Here is a 24,416-nt window from a genome sequence, read left to right as displayed (position 1 = left end):
GTCCTGATCACCCAGCTCAACCACACGGCTTCACCCACTCTTATCTCACTGCCTCTCTCTGTCTCCCACACACACCTTCTTTTCTTTTATATTTGCAGTTTATATGCCCCGTTTCTGTTTTAAACTCAGTAGCATTGATGGTCTAAAGCCGCTGTGCCACAAAACTGAATTAAATGTCTGTCAAATGATTGCCGGCCTCACATCAATTGACCGCAGGCTGCCATTTAGCATCCCAGCTGGTGAAAACCAAAAGCAGATAGAGAAAGAGAGCGAGGAAAAGAAAATATGATATTCTCTCTCTCTTTTTAATCTTTCCCCTTACCCCTCCACCCACCAGCAGTCACTGACTGTACACACACACACACACACACACACACACACACACACACACACACACACACACATTCAGCAGAGGAACAGTTCGTTCTCTGGGCTCACATGGTCTGTCTTTCTTACTCACTGGCTCCCACTGCAGTATGATCACTCACTGAGGGGGAGAGAAATGAATGATGTGTCTTCCTGTCTCTCTGTCTCTCTCCGTCGGTCTTTCTGTCTAATTTGACTGCTGGACCCAGGACATTCAAGGTACAAGTGGTGCAAAACTTGCATCCGGATCTATTAATTTATTAAAAAAATACATAAAAAATAATTCATACATACATTCACCTGAATACACCATTTCTGTGATAAGCATGTTATTGACTTCAGTATTAATATTCATGTTTCTGTTTGTTGCTGTCAGAAATGTCAGGGTGATATAACTACTCCTATCATAATGGAAAAGGGTCAAATTCATTGATTTAATGTCTTGAAAAGAAGCAACTGTATGTATGATTTTTTATTTATTTATTTTTTACCTTGAAATCTCCGTTTCAAAATCTTCTGATGGTAGGCCTACACTGACTTCTAATAAAGCAAATGGTTTCTGTTTCCTTCTCACAGTCCCCTTCAAACGTCTGTTTTGGGAGTTTTGTAAGTTTAGTGTGCCAGTACGAAATTCCTAGAAAATGGCGGATTGCTTTACGGCAGCATCGTGCACGTGCACAACGATCCATTATAATTATGAGAGTTGTATATTTACGACCGTGAATTCCACATACTTAACTGTAGGGGGCGCTACAGTTTCAAAAATGCACAAAACTGCATACAGTTGCTTTAAGTAGTTAGCCATAATATATTTTTTCTTCTTAAAAATGTACGAATGTTAAATAATATGAATAAATATAAATTAGTAATTAGTTGCTCCACCGCTGAAAGGACTTTCCCCTTTGATTTACCTTTTTTTTTTTCTTAGATCAAGCATGCTCTGGAAATGGCTGTCTCTGTTTTGACCAAATACATAAACCTATATAAAAAAATATATATATATATTTTAGGGGAAGAATCGCAAAGTTGTTGGGTTTTGTAAATTGTGTAACAATCGATATAAATCATTTTCACACTATAAATACTGACATGGTTTATGATTATTATTTCTCTCTTTATCTAGATTTTCACCATTTTAAGATTTCAAATTTTAATGTGGCCGTACAAAAACAAAAATAATAATAAATACATTCATAAAAAGCTGTAATCTGTTAGTGTTTATACAAATACCATGGGACATAAAAGCAGAGGAATCTGAAACTGAGTGCATGTATCTGATACAGAAAGAGAGAAAAACGTTTATCATGGACAGACAGAGCGACAGGAGGTGAGCAGACGAAGTGAGGAACACACCAGCTCTCTCTCAGCATATTTTTAGCATTTTCATTCTTCTCAACAGGCCTGAAAATGAGAATGACCAGAGAAATACAGGCCAGTTAGTGGGTGGTTGTGAATTTTTCATTGCATAACTGAGTGGGACAAAATGTGGGCCACTCATTCTTTAGTTTTGGATCGGCCCTTATTTGATATTGCAGTGGTCCAGATTTTCAAAACAGTCTTTTCTGTGTGAAATATATCACTTTACACACATGGCGTATGACGCGACGCACATGTGCCAGCCACATTGCTCCTTTGATATCTCACCATCTTGACCCTCTATTCAACACGGGCCTTGTTCAGTGTTGCAAATGACTAGACAGAAGACACAGATGCCACCTGTTTTGTGGTCTCTGTTGACATGTCCCTGCATCACTTACAGTAAATATTTGCATGAGTGCACTAATGCCAAGAACAAGGTGTACTTCCTGCAGACGGACGTATTTGAGCGCATTATTCCACTCAACAGGCGTCTCTCTGTTCTTGCTTCTTATTGGCATCCTGCTGAGCAACAAGTGCAGCTATTGGCTGCGAGCTAAAGGGTTTGGGTGAATTTGTGATGCAAAGTCTGCCTAGAATTGTACTCTGCGTGCCAAAATGTTGCTATTCAGAGCCAGGGACTGCAGTGCACTCAGGGCTGCCAAATACTGTGTATGTCATGGATATCTTTAAGGAGTACAGTCTCAAGAGTCTGTAATGAAGTTACTGAGCATTGAAATGAGCAAGTCTTTATAGTTTGCTGGATTTTTGTAGCCTGATGAGAATAATTCTTTGACAACTTTGACAACTTTTACTTAAAAAAAAGAAAAAAAAGAAAAAAGATTTATAATTGACAGTGTAAATCTAGTTGGACATCCTGTCCAGGAGGATAATATAATAATAATTAAAATAATTTATTTTAAATAATGTCAAATAATTTATTTAAATTCATTGATTGTTAGGTAAATAAAAATAGATTATAGTTTATTTAGATTATAAACACATAAACTAATTTAAAGTAAATAAAAAATTTAATCTTTTTTAAAATAATACATGTATTAATTTAATCATACATTTAATTTAATGCATGTGTATCACTAAATTATTTTAAATAATAATAATATCATCATTAGAGTAATTAATGATATAATTAATAAAAATAAAAATAGTAATTAAATAATTACAATAATTTATTCAAAATAATATGAACAATAACCACCAGAAAAGCTGATAAATTATACTAAATCAAAGGTTTTATATTTAAAAAATGTAATTTATATTTTAAATAATCAATAATATACAAATAGCATAGCAAAATCAATTATTTCAAATTAATTTAACTGAATATGAATCAAAATATTTTCAAGAATATTTTTCAAAATATGTAAAATAAAAAAATGAAACCTTTTATTTCTTTAAACATTTTAAATAGCTGTTCACACCTATGCTTACACTTCAAATGAATATTTTATATTATATATTAATATTAACATTTGTATATTGTGCAGAATTAAAACCTGGAAATTATATTTGTTAAACAAACAAACAAATGACACAGCCAGAGCATTGCTTCTTATTTATGAATTTATTCTCAAATGTAAACTTCACTATTTCATGCATACAAGTTAAGACAACATACATTATTTGACAAATTCTTGTTAATTCTCATATTTGCATAGGACATAGTCACAATATTGTCTAACATGTAAAAAATAAAAGGTCATAAAAAGGTACAGCAGAGCAACCATAGACCAGCAACAATAATATAATCTGAATAATTCAAGGAACTGTACAACTGTAATACTTCACTGTAGTGATTTGGTTTATTGCAAAAAAAAAAAAAGAGTTTCATTATGCGGCAGTTGTTTTGAATGAGGTTATGGAGAACAGAACTGGCCATTGCTAGAGAAGAGCTATTGTACAAGTACAGAGGTGCTGGGAAATAGAAACCCAGCGTCATGTAGTCACTGGAGCAGGCATCACACGGTGTCGTTAAAATAGATTGTTAAAATACAGACGGATACGTACAATAGGAAGGCAAGTCGAGTTCACGCGGCGAACGTCTACAGGACAGCATGAGGCCACTAGTGCCTCACTACGATTCAATATACAACACTTATCGAAATCTCTACGATAGGAGAGCGTTTGCACACGATGTGCTTGACTGGTATGTATGAAGAGGGAGGAATCTGAAATCACTTTGTTCCCATATCAGGAACGTCGACCACCCGAACTGATTTCACAGGCATCGGAGACAAAAGTCGCATGGAAACTGCAATGGACGAGGATGCGTTCAGTCTTTCGAATGGCTCTTTCACAGTGTCTGATCTTCAGAGCACAATTATGGGGTTTTATCTTATGGGAAATGGCAGCGTATTCATTTGAAATGAATTTCGGCGAACGGTAGGGGGTCGTCTGCGTGATTCTCCTCAAATGAGGGGGACTAGGTCCCGACCCCTGGGGATCAGAGACAAATGGGTGCCCTGCGTTTTTTTTTTACACTTGTGAGGTTGTTCAAACCCGACCACACGGTTTGGCGGATGACCAGACTAACAGAAATGACCACAGCCCTCAAAAGCAGTTAGCGTCTCCTGAGTTGAGCAAGAGACAAAACATAAACAACAGTCGAAACTAAGCCACGGCTAAGACTTAAATCCACTTCCACCATTTCAAATAAGAGGCTACCGTTACGCAGACCTCAACTAAATGATGTTTGTTAGCACATGACATCGTAAATATCCATTTCTGAAGTTGCGCTCACTGTCTAGCAACTCAAGAAGCATTTTGCTTTGTTTACCTGGATAGACAATCACTTTATGGCATTTACATATCCATAGGTTCTTTGGAGAAACATCTAACTGCAAAAACACAGTGTAATTTTTACCAGTAAGTGATCTTCACACTGAAACATCCAACTTTAACTGGTGGGACTATAAAGGCAATGTTTTGCATGCGTACATATTCACAGATATGTATTTCTTGGACTATATTAAATCAAAAAAGCCTTTTGAATGTGTGAATGAAGGTCAACCTAATCAAACATTGTCAATTTTGCGTAACCATGTTGAAAACGGTCAGCCTTCTTTGATTGTTTCCACTAAAAATTTGTTTTGGGTGCAATATATATTTTTAAAATGCCCCTCCGTTCTTTCTCTTCAATAAAACACTTTTCTGAAACCATCAAACGATGTGACAAACATTCATTAATTCGATCCTGAAGCCTTTGGTAACATCTATTAAACAAGAACCCAACTCTTCTAATGCAGTCACCCAATGCCAAAAGTGAGAACGTCGTGGCACTATAGCATCCTTGGCAATAGCATCCTACTAAAACGTCATCCTCCATCAGCATTGAGAACATTATTTATTCAAACTGACCCTATTTTGCATGGCAAGACGATATTGGAACTGATAACTGCACATTTGTATGGAAGCCATCTTGTCTTTTCTCTATTCTGTTGAACGTATCAGAACATGGCATGGCTGTTTCTTTAGGTAAGAAGAGTATGGAGAAGTTTACAGGATGTTGGAAGGACAGCAAAGTGGTGGGGGGTGGGGGGTGGGGAGTTAAGTACCAAATTGAACTAGTAACAAAAGTCATGTAATACATATATCACAGTCAAAAAGAGTAATAAGACCAAAATAAATACAAAGAAAAGAAGCTTTGATGCATTGGTTGGATATAAGCAGCATATTTATAGCAAATGTAATTGCAATCCTTTGGAATGGTAGAGCTTTCACGTAGGATGGTGAACAGGTTAATATCTGAGCTTTCACTTTTACTAATATGTCCATTTGTTCTGTACAACAATGACAAATTAAGAAAAACATCACTAAAAGAAACAAAAGGTACATCAAGATCACACCAAAGGGGGAAATTAGAAATACTCACGCATCTAATACATCATTCACCCCGCTACATACTCATAAAACGAACATCACTCATAGAAAACTGTACAAGGTCATATTTATCTTGACTACCACTGTATATGATGAATTAAATCACCTTTCCAATGCCTTTGGCACTTGTTATTGAACTAACATGAAGTTTGTTGAATGTAGGATTGAAGGACTCAATAAAATGCTATCAAAATCATTAGTTGGATTTTGTGAACAAGTCGATTTGTACAAAACAAATTGTTTCTCGTTGAGTCGGGTGTGTGGGTTTACTGGTAGAATGAAATTTCACGAAAGATGATTCGCTTTTAATATGATGCTCTGTGGCTCGTAAGACCATGATAATTCATAAAAAATATTGTATTTAAATTTACAATTCATTCAGATATGAAATCCAAGAATTTCCCCTACCCCATCCAATGAAAAAAATCATAACCTTCTCGATTTTTGTAGAGGTATGAGTTTGAAAAGATACATGACAGAAAAATGTAACATAGATGAAATTCTAATTATGTTAAAAAAACAAAATAAAACATGAATGTGACTATCTACTCACAATGCTGTGGTCTCTATGGTAATGCGATGTATCAGACTTGATCGTGTGTGTGTATCGCATTCAGTCTCATGCAATGTTTTTGAGAAGTTAGGATATTTCCCTTTTTTCTCACTTAAAACCACCTTTTACCCTCAAATTTGGTGGTTATACACCTATATCCCGCTATTGACAAAAAGCTTTCAGTGTCTTTCAGTGTCCAATTTTACTAGCATCGTTGCAGCAGACAGAAAAGCAAGCCTTATGAAACACTAACAACAAACTTCACAAGAGATGTCAATAATAATAATAATAATAATAATAAAAGCTAAGATATTAACACAAAGAAAATAATCAGAAAAAAATAGAACACAATGCAGAAATATTGAACAAATAAAGAAAAATGAGTACATCCATGGGTTTTAAGCCGAGAAATGTAGCAGGTACAGTTTGACTAGTCATGACCTAGACATGTTTCCACCTGTGTTCAATGGTCTTGCTTCGCATTCAAGTAGTATCGGTACAGTGAAAAATACAGAAACACAAGCATGCATGTATTCGTTTTTATATGTAATTCACACTAACCTGGGCTGTGAGTGAATTTGCATTGAGAAAATACATTTTCAGTAAATATTATAAGGGAAAAAATATATAGTTAGTTGTGTATACTCTAACCAGTACCCAAATGCAAGAGACTTGTGTTGCCAGCAGGTTTCGGGTTTCATGTTTTACCAGGTTTGAGAAGTACTAATTAGTACTAAATAGGAGGTTGGTTCAAACCGACCTTATTCTGCCCTGAAATACCCTCTCCTGACCAGCAGTTGGGAGTATTTGCAAGATACAATCAAAGGCGGTTGAACAGCAACTTATATAAAATGTCTACAAATTAATTTTTTGCACACAGTGAACATACATGGCCAGCTTGCTTTGGAAGTAAAGCTGACGTGCGAAATTCTGGAGGAGAAATTGGCTAAAGTTGACGACGTCGCAATGGCGATGGTTGACGTCACATTTGAAATGACTTTGAAGGGCCAGGGGAGGGTGCAATCGCAGCTAGACAGCTCAGCTTTACGTGTGGGTTTATTGCAGAAATCATGCCGCCGTGGCACTTTTTATTTTGATTAGGGCTGTTTTCTTTAGCTGAAAGCCATGATTATGTGGAGTTTTTTTTTAAGGGCTATGAGAGAGGCCCATAGGAGGGGGATGGGGGCTGTTAGAAAGGATAAAGGGGGGACAAGGCCTGGCATTCACAGGCCTCCCCACCTGCTCCTCAAGCCCTGGAGCGCTCGACCAGCTGGGCGACTCTGATGCTGGTTTCCCCACACTGGGCATGGAGGGTGGGCAAGGAAAACATGCAAGATAATATGAGATGAGACAAGATGGCTGGTGTTGAATAATAAGCTTATGAATATAAAGTGAAAAACTGTCACAGAAAGTTTGGAAAATGTATATTAAAGTGTCACTTTAGGAACATTGCGCGTATGGGAAAGTGAGACAGTGGATGAGGCAGTGCCACAGTAGTTTTGATAGCGGTACCTCAGTTCCTGGAGGGACTTGTATGCCTTTTGCCTGAGCGAGTAAGGCCCGGTCGACAGTTTCTCACGGTAACCCTTCATCCTCGCAGGCTGAAGCGACAAAGGACGGTAAATTCATTGTTCACTTGATATGTATGATTATGTACAAATCGAGTAGTAATGCCTAAAGCCCCCTTTTTAACGAAAGTCAAGTTTGAAAGCAGCTGTTCATTGAGGTAATGAGTGGTCACACTGACAAATCAGTGGTCCACAACAGTAAAACAAAAAAGGATGTGCGAGAGTTTCCCTGTGCTTGTGGAAAAAGTACAGTCATTTAAAGAAAGAGCGACTGATCTTGTCTGAGTAGTCGTCAACAGTGCCAAACTGGGGAAAAAATACTGATAACATCTCATTTTAAAAATTCCCAACATGCTCAACTCTGATTTGATACCACATCATGCCTATTGTCTGTGAGCCGTTATGATTTGGGCCTCAACTTCCTCTGTTACAACCCCCCTGGCCGGCTGCTTGGATGCCATCCAATCAGACGAGGCCATTTTCCCTCTTTAAGCTCCTGCAATGCATTGTGGGATGCTGTTGGCGGGTGAGTGGGGAGTAGTAGTGCAGAGGGGAGGGAGGTTTCCGTGTGTGAGAGAGAGGGAGCTGACTGGGTGTTTCTTCTGCTGGAGTGCTCAGCTCCTGATAAAGCCTCAGTCTTTATCTGTCTCGCTATGGGCCAACCCCCTCTTTCCTGCCTCCTGTAGATAGTGCTCTTTGTTCTCATGGAGGCCTGTTGCTCTCTTCACCACAAAGTGAAACAACCCTGATGATACAAACTCTGACAATCTTATTCACAATGAGTTGTAAATCCATGTCCTAACTAGTGGTCGACCGATAAATCGGCAGGGCTGGTTAATCTGCTGATATCTGGCCATTTCACAAATAACTGTATTGGCTGATAACAGTGTCTGACAGACCAATATATCAGCAAGGCCCATTAATTGGTCATTTTGATTATCGGTATTGGCAGATAACAGTATTTTAATGACTGATATTTTGTTCAGGGCTTCGTTTCCAAAAAAGCATCATAAGCACCAATGATCTGTAAGATGTACTTAGCCTTAAGCCAATATTTATCCATTTTGAGATTACAAGTATCTGCCAACAGCCGGTATTTCAGACTGATTATTTAACTGAAATTTGTTCAAATTATCATTAATTTATCATTTCTTTCATTAAATTTTATTATGTAAATATTGGTATTACATCAGTTGCATATCAGTCTCATATCGGTCAACCACTAGTCTTAACCAGGTGCAATGACAAGTGATAACTGACAAGACAGTTTGTAAACCACATGGTTTTGATTTTTGTTTGTTTTTGCTGGGTAACTCTGCCCAGAGTCCAATCTCACTGGTCCAAATTCCAGCTTCACATAGCCATATATTAAGCTTCAAATATGGCTGCAATATTGTCATTTTACTATTTGCTGCATGGTGCCTGGTTATGACACGGTGTGTAGATATGATATCTCTTTCTTTTAAACTTTGCTTTGGCCCTCCATCTATCTCTCTCATACGCCCACTCCTTCTTGTCAGATAGAGTGAGCAAGACAGAGTGTATAAAGCTCCGCTGTAATGGCTCTAGTCTCCCTGGCTAGTGTGCTATGAATAGCCCTGTGTAGGATGATGTTATTTCCTAAGTGGAAGGCCTCTGCAGATGGAGCTCTGCGGAGGGCAGAGGGCCAGGACTTCTGCTGTTACCTGAGAAAATGCCAACATCCCTCCCTCCCTCTTTTCTCTGGGTAGAATAAAAAAAACCTCTCTGTTCTCTCGTTCACACCTTGGTCTTTGGTGGATTCTGCTCATGTGCTTTTTGTCTTTATTTGAGTCTGAAGTAGGCGTACATCCAGACAAGTCCCTTTGAATGTGTCGTACTGAAGTGAAAAACCCTGAAGTTGATGAATGTGCTGTTTTTATTGAGGAAACAGCTGCTTTGAAACTTCAGCCTCCAAATTTTCAAGGGGAGTTTAGTTTAGTCCACCGAGAGAAATGGTGCTGTCTGTTCTCCTCATTGGGCGGCTCAAGCATGTAAAAGTGGACTGATAATGACATTCATGCTATATTGAGAGGATTCCCTTTGAATCATGGACCCCGGCCAACACAGCTCTGTGTGACTACAGGGTTAGCGGGAGATAGCGGTGTTGAAAATAAAGTCATTTCCAGTCTCAAGACAGAATTTCCCCCCTCGATCCTTCGTATCTGCTGAGTGGTTCTGCCACTCTCGTTAAAAGACTGATTTACAAAAAAAAAAATTAATAAAGAGAATGAATGACTGTTAAAACCCAGATTTTGTTTCCCCTGATGTGAAAACCAACCAACCAACTCAAAAAAAAAAAAGAGTGCAAAGTTTCCTTTTGTCCAAGTGTAAGGCTGTTTTTAACACATGTTTCTCTTCATCGTGTTCATTCTTTCAAGCTAATGAGGCCATCCCTGAGCAGGGCGCAAAATTCAACCTCTGTTGAATTTCAGAGTAAAGTGATGCTTGTATTGTGCAGTCAATGTGAGTATTAAAGGAGAAAAAACTGTTCTGAATCCTGAGGTGTATGTGTGCCCCTCTCCCTCACCCGTTTTAAATAAAAAGAAACATCTTTACCTGTCAAACCTTTCAACTTTTTAGTTCATTTGAACAGAGCGGTTGTATATGAAAGCAACAAAAACCCATAATGGAAAGAGGCTGTGGCCAGAAGCTATAAAAATACAGACATATGGTACATCATGTAAATATTGCCATGTGGAAAAGGCATTTTCTTTTTTTTTTCTCTTTTAGGGGTTGCACAAGAAAATTGCACTACAAGAAGCAGTTATGTACAGTACAGTACACCACAGCAAGCGACGGGGTATAGCATGGCGCTTATTATGCGGCAAAATTTTTTAGGGGAAAAAATTATGGATAGAGAAGAATTTTAAAAAATGAGCCTGGAGACCCAGGCACCGTGTGAAGAAAGTGCGGCCAGGTTAAGGCGAGTTGGCTGGGCTGAGGGTGGGGCTAAGGGTGGGGCTTGAGGCGTCGGATCGACTGTAATCGCTGAGGGAGCCGGGGCGGGTGCTGCTCGAGACGGTGGCATTACCACCACTATGCTGCCTCTTCAGCATGGCCGGCTGGAAGTCGGAGTGACGGCGTGCGTGTTTCATCAGGTGGTCGCTCCGCATGAATCGCTTGTCGCACAGGGGGCAGCCAAACTTCTTCTCGCCCGTGTGGGTGCGATAATGCCGTGCCAGCTCATCAGAGCGAGCGAACTTCTTACTGCAGTCAGGCCAGGTGCAGGGAAAGGGGCGCTCTCCTGTGACAAACACACAGAGAAATCAGAACACACAGCTGTTAGTGTTTACTACACATTCATGATCACTCAGACATATGTGATGTTTTCAAAACAGACTGTAAAGCTATACAAGCTTTACACTCTTCACAGATTATAGGCAAATGTGCCATCTACAAATAAGAAGCTGCAGCTGTGCTTCATAGTATTTGATTGTTGAAACTTTACTTTGAACCATTTTTGAAAGCGTATACTTGCTCCAAAAAACAAGGTGTTAAGGAGGCCACATCATAAACACCACCATGCGTCGCTAACAGCCATAAATAGTGGCGGCTGTGCCAACTGAAGTCCAGCCCTTATGTGGACAATGAACTCTTTCAGCACAGAAAGTCCTACTGCTGCCTTTTATATTCTACATGGCCCCCATTAAGCCCGTGCCGACATGCCTCATTGGCATAATATACTCTTTTAAACTGATCTAGAAGCAGTTTTGTGGTTTCTCTTGGTATGCTATCGTTCAGCATTCACCGAAGAAAAGGTGAACCTAAAACAGTGCACAAAAGCCATACAGGCCCCATACAATCCAAGTTCACACAGTAGAGTAGCTAAACCACCACAGAATCAAGATCAGTTCACACTAAAAACAACAGTGAATGACCCAGACCATTCAGATCCAGATCACGCAAGGGTTTACCTTCCACGGATGGCTTTTAAATCCCAAAATGAGCAGTCTTTAACCAGAGGTGAAAGACCTGATGTGGCACAACTATTTAGAAGCGGCTCATGAGAGCGTACTAATCCTCTCCTATAGAAGCAAAAGTCTGCAAAAAAGTTTTTTTTTTTTTTTTTTTTACAATCGCTAAGCTGAGTGAAAAGCCACACATTAAACCAAGAATGCACTGCATTAAAAATGAACCATATGTTCCAGCCCAATAAGCATTGCATCATGCTAATTGGAGAATCATGAGAATACTAGGGGGACATGTATCACTTTGACTGCTCCAAAGAGGCTTATGGGATTTACTGACTCATTATTCAGATAACTGATGGACACACAAACACATACTCACTGGTTTATTTGGACCTGGCACACATCTCGAAATGACCTTGCAAAGTATTTTTTTCTTCCCCCAATCCCCCCCACCACAGACAGAGCCAGACAGCCAGTTTAATTAGGCAGGTTAACGGTCTTTACTATGGTACCCTGCCCCAGCTTGTACTCAAACACGAACCTAGAAGTGAGCCAAAAGCATGGGAAATTATACCCTACCCCTTCCCCTTCAGGCAATAAAAGTGGGCTTAGACACAAATCTACCCAAAGCCAGATGGTACCATATATCTCAGAGTGGTTTCCTCACAGTCGAGTAAATGCGGTACCAACGCCCTCTTTCTTTGTGCACACATGTCAGATACAACATGTATTTTAGCTCCATTTCCTTGGTTGTCTTTCTCCACAAATGTGAGAATTGCTTTACTCATTTTACCAGCTTTTCAACAGCAGTTTTCCCTCCCTTAGCAGTGCCACCACAAAGGTCTTAAAACCACTGCTGACTATTGTGAGGGTTCTGTGACTGCCTTTCAAAATTATGAAAAGTGCAAAGAACAGGAAAGAAAAAAGCCAGACATCTCAGTCATTACTTGGTTAAATTAGACAGAACAGGCAAAGTACACAGAGATCCAGACAGCTTTTTGCTGCTGCCTTTGTTTTGTGGTTTCCCCTTAAGGCCCAATGGAAAACAACTTCAAACGAAACATATACGTGATGCCAAATTTATGTGTGGGACGACAAGCTTTGCTGGGGTCCCTTCCCCCTATTATAAAAGATTGAAAAAGCGAGAGAAACACCAGGCAGAGCGGGTCTAGACTGCCCCCATCTAAATCTATAACCTGTCACTCACTTTCAGACAGACCTGGTCCCACCATTCGAAACAACACACAAACAAAAAAGTAATGTGATGACATATGCACCTCACACGTAGACCCTTACTATGTTATATGTCAACAAATAAAACCTTCACACACACATGAAAATATAGTCTGTGTGTGAATGAGCTTTGTGTCCACAACTATGTCTGTGTAGGTTCACTTGCATCTGTCATATTATATATCCTCCCACACACACCCACGTGACGAAACGCACAAAAATATAGAGTTACGCACGCACACACAAACACTCACTCCCACTCTAAGTAAAGCAAAAAACTTCTTAGCGCTCTCACTGGTACAAAAACACGTCATCTGATACTCATTTGCCACACACATATTCAAGTCCATCCAAACATACCGTAAATATACAAGGCCGCAATTTAAATCCACTAACCTTCAAATGTGCCACACCCACAATAACTAATTTGAGAGGAGGGTCAATTTTGTTTGACCTTTTTTAAACCTCCTGGATCTAGTCATGATTGTGGCATATAAACATAAATACACAAGATCTAACATTAGCGTAGTAGGAATGGAGACAGAGCGGTGGATGGCCTGAGATTCTCCCTTCAGCAAAGACAGGAGCCAACCTGTAAATTACAGTCTAATTAATACAAGAAAGAGTCTGTGGGAACTCAAGGTTGTAATGTGTGAGTTATGAGTGGTGAGGAGCTTCACAGCAAAGGTAAGAGTAGCAATATTTAGAATATTTCACAGGTTATAACAGAGATGAGTATGACATCAATACAATGCACAGGTGTTAGACTAATTCTTCTGAGAGCAAAGCAGTTTCGAAAAACAACACATAAAACCAAAAAAAGCAAAACAAAAGTCATCTACAATTCTGTTCTTTGCAGTCAGTTATTTTATTATCATTTATATACTAGTGTACATTTTAGTATTTATTAATATATTCAACTAGCTTTTAGTTTTATGTTTCATTTTAATTTTTAGTTTTAGTTTTAGTAATTTAAATTTTAGTGCAGTTTTGTGTGCGCATTTTGATTATTTTCTATTTTTTATTTAGATATAGCTTTAAACAGTTATTATTTCATTTTTAGTTTAATAATTTTAGTACTTCTAATTAAACTTATTTATTTCAGTTAGTTGTCAACAATTGTAAGTTTTTTTAAGTTGATACTTTCCCATCTAATATTTATAGCTTTGTTTTAATTACAGGAAACTCAGTCAACAATTGCACCGTTTACAGTTCACTGCAAAGGCTAGTGCACTGGGCAGCTAGCATATAAGCTCAAAAGAACCTGTTACACAAAGCATTACCCTACAGACAAGAACATTTGCAACTACCGTGCGTAAAATTTGCTGCTTGCATTGTCTGAGCATGACTAAAAGTTCAAGTGAGACATGTTTCCAGGAATATTATTATCACCAACGAGGGTGCTCTTGACATGGCTCTGACGCAGGCATATGTAAAAAGGTCGCACTGTCCAGCGTGTAACAGTTTCATAACAGATGGAAGTTGCTGTGGCTCTATCTACCACATCAAAAACCATGCAAAAGGGACACTGAGGACACTTCCTCTTTTTGTCCTACTGGGACAACAATAGCAAGGCCGTAACCCATGTTGCAACTGTATCAAACGGTTCATGCAAATACCCAGAACAAAATTTATGTAAACTTTACTCATCCCCTTGCCTGTGGTCAATATATTTATTCACAGCATGGCACTTGTACAAAAGGAGATTTTTTTTTAAGTGGTTTGTGTTGCATGGGCACGGTCTTCGCACTGATGAGCTATATCCTCTTTGGTGTGGTGCAACTAGCCCTGCATGTGCCCAAGTCTTTTTCGCAACAGGGGCCAGTAATTAGGAGAGCTTTAGATTCAACCTCTGTGTTAACGAACACAGTGACCTAGTTACCCTTTGCAGCAGTTACATCACAGTTGCTAGTACATCCCATATCGAAGGTAGCCGAGCAACAGTGTTTCCCTTCATAGGCGATACCATTAGGTCACAGACAGCAGCCTTACATAACTGTTCTCTTTTGGGGCCACTGGGTCAGTAAATAAACTCTTGCTCATGTCTTCTCTCAAGTACAAAAACACATCGCAAATCCATGACTCCATTTCATAGAGGGCCCGAAGAAATAACAACTTCAGATTCCCTTGAATCTGTAGGAAATAGGAGAAAAGGGCCTTTTGAGGTGAACAGTCTATGCCACAGACATCTGATCGGGCCACTATCGGAGCAACACAAGTACAGACTGTGTCGATCCAGGAGACTTGGTGTCGCTCACCTGTTCCAACAAGAGCTACCAGCATCTCTGTGTGGGTGAGATAAAATTCCTCAGGTTTCTTCAACCGTGAGGCCACTTACGCAGGCGGAGATGTAGGTAGGGATGGAGACAGCCAGACACTACGTGAGAAAGGCAGTAAGGACCTCCAGTAGGAGGTCTTACAAATCCTTTATAACCACAAGCTCAAAGTAGACTCGCTAGGCTTGCTCAAGAGCTACACACTTGATGCCCTAGAACATGCTTTGAAATTAGCATAGTCTGCAAGTCTAACGTCAGCTGCTGTCATTCGGAAAGCAGTTCCGACTGAAAATATGTTTTAATTTGGTAATTAGGATTAGACACTGAACTCATCCTCTAGATACCAAACCGACATATCCCTTGCAGACATCACACAATACCCACATAAAATGGAGGACAGGACTTTATAGTAGAAACCCTGTGCTATTTGTTCATTTTGATTTGCAGTAATGAAGGCCAGGACTAGGACAGTGGAAACTGATCTTCGATTAGTATAAAAGGCATATTTCCAACCGTAAAGATTTAGTTTTTGCAAGGCTTTTGGCCAAGAATCTTACAGACAGTACACAATGTGCCTTCAGTTATCTTTAGCCAGAGGCAAAGCAAAAAACAATACTACAAATACAGATATAAACTAGACCAAGACATGATGCTTTCAATATAATATGTATTAGATCCCGATGTTGCCCATGGTGATCCCAATTAGATCAGACATTCTGAATCAGGGGCACACTGTGTCCTAGCCTCCGGTCTACCACTGATTTGTTATCTGTGGAAAACCACAACAAGCCTGATCTCCAAAATGGCACCACAAATGTAGTTGCAGCACTTACCAGCAGGTTGTAATTTATTCCTGGTGGGTCATGCAGAAGTCTGCCAGCTCAAGCCCTCAATGTTAATGACGAGACTGCTTTGGGCCATTGGAGACCCAGACAGGCCGGTTTTTAATCGCAAAGTTTCCAAGTTTCCATGTCTGCGAGAGAGTTCTTAGTTTCTCTCAGCAAATGGGGAATTTCTGCCAACATCTCAGCTTTCCCCTTTCCACCAGGGCTGAGATGCTTGCCGAGATGATCTCATCACTACCCCACAGGAGCAGGGAATTTTGGGAGTGTATGCAATCCCATCAGCAACCGAGTTGGGAGAAGATATAGGTCACACCCTCCATCTAACTGAGGTTGCCAAGAAGTGAGTTCACAGAGACTGCAACACACCATGGAGACCAGAAACCACAAAGTCTGGCACAAACATAGCTTGGACTTACGTTATAGTCGTGGGCAATTTAACAAATAGTCAGCATTATAGTCATATCTACATTAGACACAACTTCATATTAATCTCGTCAAGATCTAGTGAGCAGATTGCTGACTGAGCAAAACCTTTCCTGGTGGTTTGACCCAGATCACAGCATTTAGAGACAACTGTGGGAATGGAACAAAAAAGACTGAAGTACACCACACATATGCATGTGCCAATGGAGGGAGGGGGTGCCGGGTTGACTAACCACAGTGAGTCTTGGTGAGTCAGATCAGGCTTTCAGTACTCTGTTCGTGACAGCGACTTTGAGAAATTGAGGATTAATGCTAATGGGTGTGGGTGTAACAAAGACATTACGGCTAGGTCAGGTGCAACGATTAGGACTGGGCCAGACTTGTCCAGAGACATTGTGACAAAGGCAACTATGTCTAATTTATCATCATCTATTGTCTTCAATGAAAAACGCTAAAACCCACTTGCCTTTCAATTGCACATTCTCCTCCCAGGATTTTAATGCTGTTGAGAAATGTGAACAGTAGTACTGGCCTTGTGTCTAACGGAAGAGCCTTCACCATCAGGCATTTCAATCAAGCCTTCCAAGCCTAGTAGACATAACTCACTCCTCCCGGTCTCTACAGCACATGTGCACACACGGTCTAAGACACATTAAATGAGGAAGCAGCCACAACTGCTGCAGATTTATGTCCCCTCCCCTCTATGTTTTCCCACCTCACAAAGAGCACATCTCACAGCATTGCCCTACTCATTGTTGTAGCTTTGCAATGGACCTTCCTGTGGGTCCCGACCTAACTGGGCCACTAGGATTGTTTTGCAAAACAGCGTAATTATTTTAACCCCATTTTCCATTAACACAGTTGTAGCCATAAGCTTGTGAATGGTAACATGCAAGGGCAGGTGGGTGGGGTCACCCACAGCTCTGACATTCATGTACAGACACAAAGCCTGCTAAATGTCAGGACACTGAGCTAAATTTTATTTTTATACTATCATAAGAGTATAAATTAAATGGCAATTAACAAAATTTGCTAATGAAGGCTGATCTTGAACAAGTTTCCTCTATTGTCAACCATGTATAAACATTCAAATATTAGTCAAAGCTCTTTGAGGCTCTGTTTGCATCCTTGAGTGATGAAAAACTTAAAGGGATAGTTAATCTCAAATTGTTGATGCAAACCTGTATGAATTTCTTTCTTCATTCAGATATGCCTCAGTGCTTTATTTGTCGATACAATGAAAGTCAGTGGGGTCCACTGTTATTTTGGGTGTGACTGACTTTCATTGACTTAAAATGTTGAAAAATACTTTAGGCTATCTTTTTTTGTTGTTGTTTTCTGCTAAATAAAAGGCATTCAGGTTTGAAAGGTCATGGTACATGGGTAAGTAAATTATCTAAACATTAATTAATGGGTGATCTATTCTTTGAATATATTTAGTTCCTGAAGGTTTACCTTGAGTATGACACCACGGACAGTATGATCCTCTCTATTCGAAACCGCCAAGCCAACCCTTCCCCCATAACTGTCCACTGAATGATCCTTTTCATCCCACAGCCACGCCTGGAAGAACACACAGGCCCGGATCCTCCACATACAGATTTATTAGACAGTAAGGGGTCAAACATCTCACTGGCAAGAGCTAATGTCAATATAAAAGCCTGGAAGGAAACCAAGGGTCTGGCAGACAGCAGAAAACAACCTCTCTCCGTTTCTTTTTGTTTGACCTCTCAATCCTCATCACAAAAACCCAAATACATGCTCTGCTATTGCAGAGAATCACCAAATCAGATTGCCAGCAGATACATCTGAGCAAGTGACCTACATCAATGGAGGGCCTTGACCACGGATCCCACCCTGTACCCACCCCCACACTTATGCCTCTCCGTACAGTACATCCCCACCCACAAATTGCAGTGTTAGTGCCCCACACAGAGTTTGCGTGAGACCCTAAGCCAGCAGCTCATGCTTCAGGAAGCTGAAAATAAATCTCCACACTAGCTCCAGATCCCCTTCTTCCTGCACAGAGAAATTGACACCCATACATAGTAAATGTAAGAGAGCAAAAGAGCTCAAACTATACAACGCTTCAGCAGTTCTGTCACCTTACGCCCTTATGGGTGGGCGTAGAGGACACGGGGCAATGGGGGGATGGTTAGGCAGGAACAGACTCGCTTTTATAAGACTCTGCCAAAGCTAACTAAAGTATACATAAGTTCAGCAGAGTTTGAAAGGTACCAACTCCAATACCAAATCTATGGTGAGTTAACTAGTACGAGTTGTGTTTTGGCTTTTTTAGCAGCTAAAACTGTATGCTTTTCTTCATATGAAAGAAAAATAAAGAACTGTATTCCCGTCAGTGAGGGCTGCTTCAGGAGAGATGGATGACTGCAAAAGGGTGGATGAGTGCATGATGAAACACCCAGGGGGCTTCAGCACTTCAGCCTATCATATTTGAGTGAGAGAGAGAGATGCACCAAAGCATGGTTTCTACCACTCACACAGGAGGCTGACAGTAAAAATCAGAAAAGAAACATGCTAAGTGGATAGAACTGATTCATAAAGATAACTGGTTAAATGGTGTGAAGAGTGTACACAACTAGTCAAAGCATATGTGACCCTGGACCACAAAACCAGTCATAAGGGTCTTTTTATTTATTTATTGAGGTTTATACATCATCCGAAAGCTGAATAAATAAGCTTTCCATTGATGTATGGCCGAGATACAACTATTTGAAAATCGGGAATCTGAGGGTGCAAACAAAATCAAAATACTGAGAAAATTGCTTGTAAAGTTGTCCAAATTAAGTTCTTAGCAATGCAGCTTACTAATCAAAAATTAAGTTTTGATATACTTACGGTAGGAAATTTACAAAATATCTTCATGGAACATGATCTTTACTTAATATCCTAATGATTTTTGGCATAAAAGAAAAATCGATCATTTTGACCCATACAATGTTTTTTATGCTATTGCTACAAATATACCCCAGCGACTTAAGGTTTTGTGGTCCAGGGTCACATATGTATCAAGTTCCTAGAAATGTACTTTTTAAATCTATTTTGGGTCAATAGGTTTTTTGTTTTTTTTTAAACATATTGGGGGGTGGTCATAACATGGCATTTTACAACCTGACCTAAAATTGTTACCCAATTACCTAGATCTTTTAACTTCTGTTTGTACTAATCATCTCTCAAACAAACACAGGTGCACATATAAAACTCATAAGATACCTGCTTAACATCATTCACAATTAACTCATAAGATACATGCTTAACATCATTCACAATTAACTCGCTGGTGCATATCCTGAATGGCAAGTGGGTGAGCCAAGCCCATGTACTCTTGGCATCTAACATATATTCCGGTTACAAAGTAGCAGGCCAGGGGTGTGGAACGGAAAATAGTTTTAGTCAGAGAAAGGAGAATCTCTGCTGTGAAGCCATCACTGAGCTCAGCCCCACTCCACCCAAGCCATGACACTGTGCCCAGCACAGGGCAGGAGTGCCCAAGTCCCACCCATCCTCTAAAACCTTCCACCTGAACACGGGCAGGATGACTGCACAGGATGTCACGTCTGTAAATAACCCAGTGCAGAGGAAAGAAAAATGGCTGACGAGTCAGTTTAATTTTGCACGTATTTGCTATAAACCTGGGAGGAGGGTGTTCTAGGAACTCACTGCTTTAATGCACACTTGAACCAATGGTCGGATCTATTGTTCGAGTGAGAACATTTGACCATGTACACTGTTTTTGTCCATGCACCAAATTCTGTAGCAAAACAATGTCATCTTTACACTGTGCACACTACTGGGACTCTTGAAGACAATACAAAGGGTCACATAACGAACATAAGAGTTCACAGGCCAAACAAAAAGGCTAACCAACTGTGAAATATGCCATTATGGGCTTTGTATGTACAGTGGGTACGGAAAGTATTCAGACCCCCTTAAATTTTTCACTCTTTGTTATATTGCAGCCATTTGCTAAAATCATTCAAGTTAATTTTTTTTCCTCATTAATGTACACACAGCACCCCATATTGACAGAAAAACACAGAATTGTTGACATTTTTGCAGATTTATTAAAAAAGAAAAACTGAAATATCACATGGTCCTAAATATTCAGACCCTTTGCTCCTGCTTTTAGTGTGCAAAATAAAATGGCTTACTAATCTTTTGCATAACTTGCATACAGTTTGCTGCCATGATGACACAGCACTTAAATCTGTAAAACCCTAAAATGACTTGATTTAAACAGATTTGCAGCTCAACACAACTTTTAACAGAAGACAATTATGTATGTGCTTTTAAATCCTCTAAAAACTGGTCTGATTTACTTCCATTGTCCGTACCTCACATAACCTTGATTTTTATTTCATTTTTGTTTTTTATAACAAGGGATGAGTCACTATGGTTGATTAGTTGAGTTTTGGATTAGTGGGGACGATTAGTTTACTTAGATTTTTGTTACATATTGTTTTCATATATATAGTGGCAGTGTTTTAATTAGAATGCCAACACAAAGCTATACATTTTGCACAATGGCTGAACCTTAACCAACCTAATTATACAATTTATCTTAATATCTATTAATGAATGTTCAAAACTAGTCTATAGGCATGTATCCTTCCTTTTGTTACATATTGTTTTCATATATATATATATATATATATAGTGGCAGTGTTTTAATTAGAATGCCAACAAAAAGCTATACATTTTGCACAATGGCTGAACCTTAACCAACCTAATTATACAATTTATCTTAATATCTATTAATGAATGTTCAAAACTAGTCTATAGACATGTATCCTTCCCTAATATTCAGATAACTGTGGTCAACCAACATGAGCAACAATTAGCCTACACATTCTTAAATGTCTATATTTCATAAAGCAGAGATGATGATAAATAACTGTGTATCAATCTAACCATTACACTTTGACACCAGAGGACTTACAGAAACTCTATCTGATCTATTTTGCCTAATTAAACACATGGCACTGTCTGAACATTCATCGTTTAGAGTAACCAGGCGGTGTGTTTCGGAAAACCCTGACACAGTTTACTCTTCTGCGGTTTTATCGCTGATCTGAGGCTACAACGCCTTTAGGTGTCAAGAACGTTTCGATTTAGAGCAGGTTTCCTGTCAGGAGGACCATCTATTGTCTGAAGTGACAACAACGGCGTTAACAAAATGATAGCGGCGGCAATACACGTCCCGACGCGTTAAAATGCGGTGCAGACACGTGTAATTACTTTTCTAAATGTATTTTCCATCCTAACCGTCAATTATGAAGGCTCGAGGTCTGCGCTGAGGGCGGGTACGCTGCGCGGTTCAGCGCTCGGCTGGTCGAGTCTGTTGCTGGCCAGATCAGCTGGCAGTGTGTCCGACGGGGGTGTGGCACATCACAACAAAGAGCTTAACAGTCAAACAAGCAACCGCAGAAGTCTCACCAACCCCCATCTTTTAATCATTTTTTTATTACCATGTATCTAAAGGACTAACGCAAAGAAAACCAAATTGTACGCGAACCCGCTGTTTCTGGACTTTAAAAGCCGTTCGCTGTCTGCGCCGCGCGCTATTGCCAGTGACTTTTCGCAAACTACCACCATCGCCTCCTGAAACTATAGCCTACAAGACTTTATGAGCGATTACATCATGGGGTGCCTGGCTCTTTTTGCGCCAGCTGTGTGTTAAATTTAATTGCGAGCAGATTTTTGTGAGAAGGTATTGAATGTAGCACAAATATGTGTGTATGCATGAGCACGCGCACACATATGTTGTAAATAGTTTTTTTGTTGAATGTTTCTTTTATGGTACATTGTTGTCACTATTACTTTTATTAACATTCCTGCCACTTTGTTTTATTAGTATTATTTCTGACCGTTTTATTGTGTGGATTAATGCATTGGCATCATTGTACGCAGAATAATCGTGCCAAATAAAGTGCTTTGAACTTGAAACTGAAAACTGGTTTATTGGACATATGCGTGTGTTGAGTTGGCTCGTATAGGCGAGGCACTGGGGGGTGAAGAACTGTTGCCGTTTACCATAACATAGCTTCCTCATAGTGGGCGTGCCAGTATTTACGATGCTACTTACCTCGAATAACTATTTGTTTCCTTTAAAACGACTAGTTAGTGTAAATGCATGTTTAATAAAGAATATCACTGCAACACAACAGTTGTCCCTTCACGTAAAAGCTGACCTTGTGCCGAACACAATGTGCCCAAAGTGTGCGAACGCGTAAATGCCGCGATGTTTACATTGGATCCGCGAAACGGCAATACACTTGGCAGGAATGGAAACTGACCTGTATGTGTCCTTAGGTGGGCTTTGAGATGGGACGATTTGCCATAAACTTTTTCACAACCTGAATAGTGGCATTTGTGCTTTTTCTGTGGGGGTTCTTGTTCAATTCGACCCCTAGATCGTTTGCTTCTTTGTTTAAGAGCAGGGTCGCCGGTGATGGTGGTGGTAGGTGTGGCAGAGTTCCCATCATCTCCGGTTAGGGTTGCTGTTGGTGGCGTGCTCTCCTCCTTTATTTTTGCCTGCTCGGCAAAATTGGTGGGGGTCTGTTGATTAAAATCCGCCAAAATTCTCGCCACCACAAAAAGAGATGAGTTGTCTTTCAAAGGCTCCTTGGTTTCTTCTCCATTCCTCTGTGCAGCCGCAGTTTCGGGCTTGATCTCTCTATTCCCTTTTGGACCGTGGACAATTGCTTGGCTGGACATTGACACAAGGCACTCGGCTGCGAAGTGATCCATTTCGTTGAAGAGTAGAAGTTGTTTCTTTATGACATTCAAACCCAATGACAGTAGACCATTGAACTCAGTAGATCCCTTTGTGTGATGCTGAATAGGCAGCTCTCGTAAGCAAACTCACTTTGCACTATCTTACCGGCTTTTCAGCAACACTGACATCCTGCATGTAAATCATGCGAGATCGAGCCGTGCGCGCGCCACACTGACTGCTTTCGTCCTTTAGAGATAAGTTTCCGGTGATGAGAGCTCTGAAAACTTGTCTGGATTGAGTATCAAAACTGCCATCGTGGCTGTAGCCTTCACAACGTTAAAGTGACAGTATGCTGTGCGCCGATTAGAGCTGATTGTATCCATGCTGGGGGCGTGTCGGCCGGTAGCGTTTAGCAACGTCACCGCGCACTCATTGGATGGCGACGCGTCCCGGAGTGCACTAGCTTACTTGCCCCCCACCAAACTTTTTAGAAAGTATAAAAGAAACTTCACTCAGAACCTAAATGCATATATAAGACACGCATCGGTAGGTGTGAGAATTGAGTTAATTTTTCAAGTAATAGTAATTTACATGGTAAAGTAATGGTAAAATTGCTAAAGATTTCACTCCTCACCCACTCACTCAAAGCATTTTTGTAATGACTCCAATCCTACATTTTTTTATTATTGTAATTTAACAGGATTTGTAATGTAGGCTACAGTCAGAGACTCCTAGTGATAATGCTTCTATTCAGAATGTTTTATTATTAATTGCAACTATGTATTATCAGCATAATATTTGCATATAAAGTTGACCTGAAAAATGTTATTTATTTATTTATTTGATTTCATTCCTTATCTTTGTATACTGGATTATATAACCTTTTTTTATAACTTTTTTTGGCCACAGAGTTCACTATAACTTCAATATAATTTCCCTTTATAAGTGGCATTCATTTAGGTTGGAAAAATCAACATTATTTCATATAATTTACTGTATGACAAAGCAGTGGTCGCTATAATAGCTCTCACTTAATGTATGTTGCCGCAATAGCTCCCATTGAATGGAAATAATATAGAATGGAAACAATACTGTAAAATATTTATACAGTTGGCTTCATTCAGTCAAAGACACCAAGGGCCTGGAAGTGACAAAACATTTCAAAATAAATAACACACAGACACAGAATCCCAGACTGGAAAATATATTCTTATTCCTGCATTTC

At 39.7% G+C, this 24,416-nt stretch overlaps 1 protein-coding gene across 1 annotated transcript; it reads right to left on the bottom strand.

The window, feature by feature from the left end:
* Nucleotides 1-4,210: 4,210 nt before the first annotated feature.
* On the bottom strand, nt 4,211-23,547 carry LOC107598847 (Krueppel-like factor 13). Its single transcript, XM_016290289.1, has 2 exons — nt 22,770-23,547; nt 4,211-11,008 (listed from the first exon to the last, which is right to left on the bottom strand). The coding sequence occupies exons 1-2, from the start codon at nt 23,221-23,223 to the stop codon at nt 10,683-10,685; spliced, it is 780 nt and encodes a 259-aa protein (XP_016145775.1). The 5' UTR covers nt 23,224-23,547; the 3' UTR covers nt 4,211-10,682.
* Nucleotides 23,548-24,416: the final 869 nt, after the last annotated feature.

This window comes from Sinocyclocheilus grahami, unplaced genomic scaffold, assembly GCF_001515645.1.
Source record: "Sinocyclocheilus grahami isolate Dianchi unplaced genomic scaffold, SAMN03320097.WGS_v1.1 scaffold257.1, whole genome shotgun sequence".
NCBI lineage: Eukaryota > Metazoa > Chordata > Actinopteri > Cypriniformes > Cyprinidae > Sinocyclocheilus > Sinocyclocheilus grahami.
This window is presented reverse-complemented; position numbering and strand designations above follow the sequence as displayed.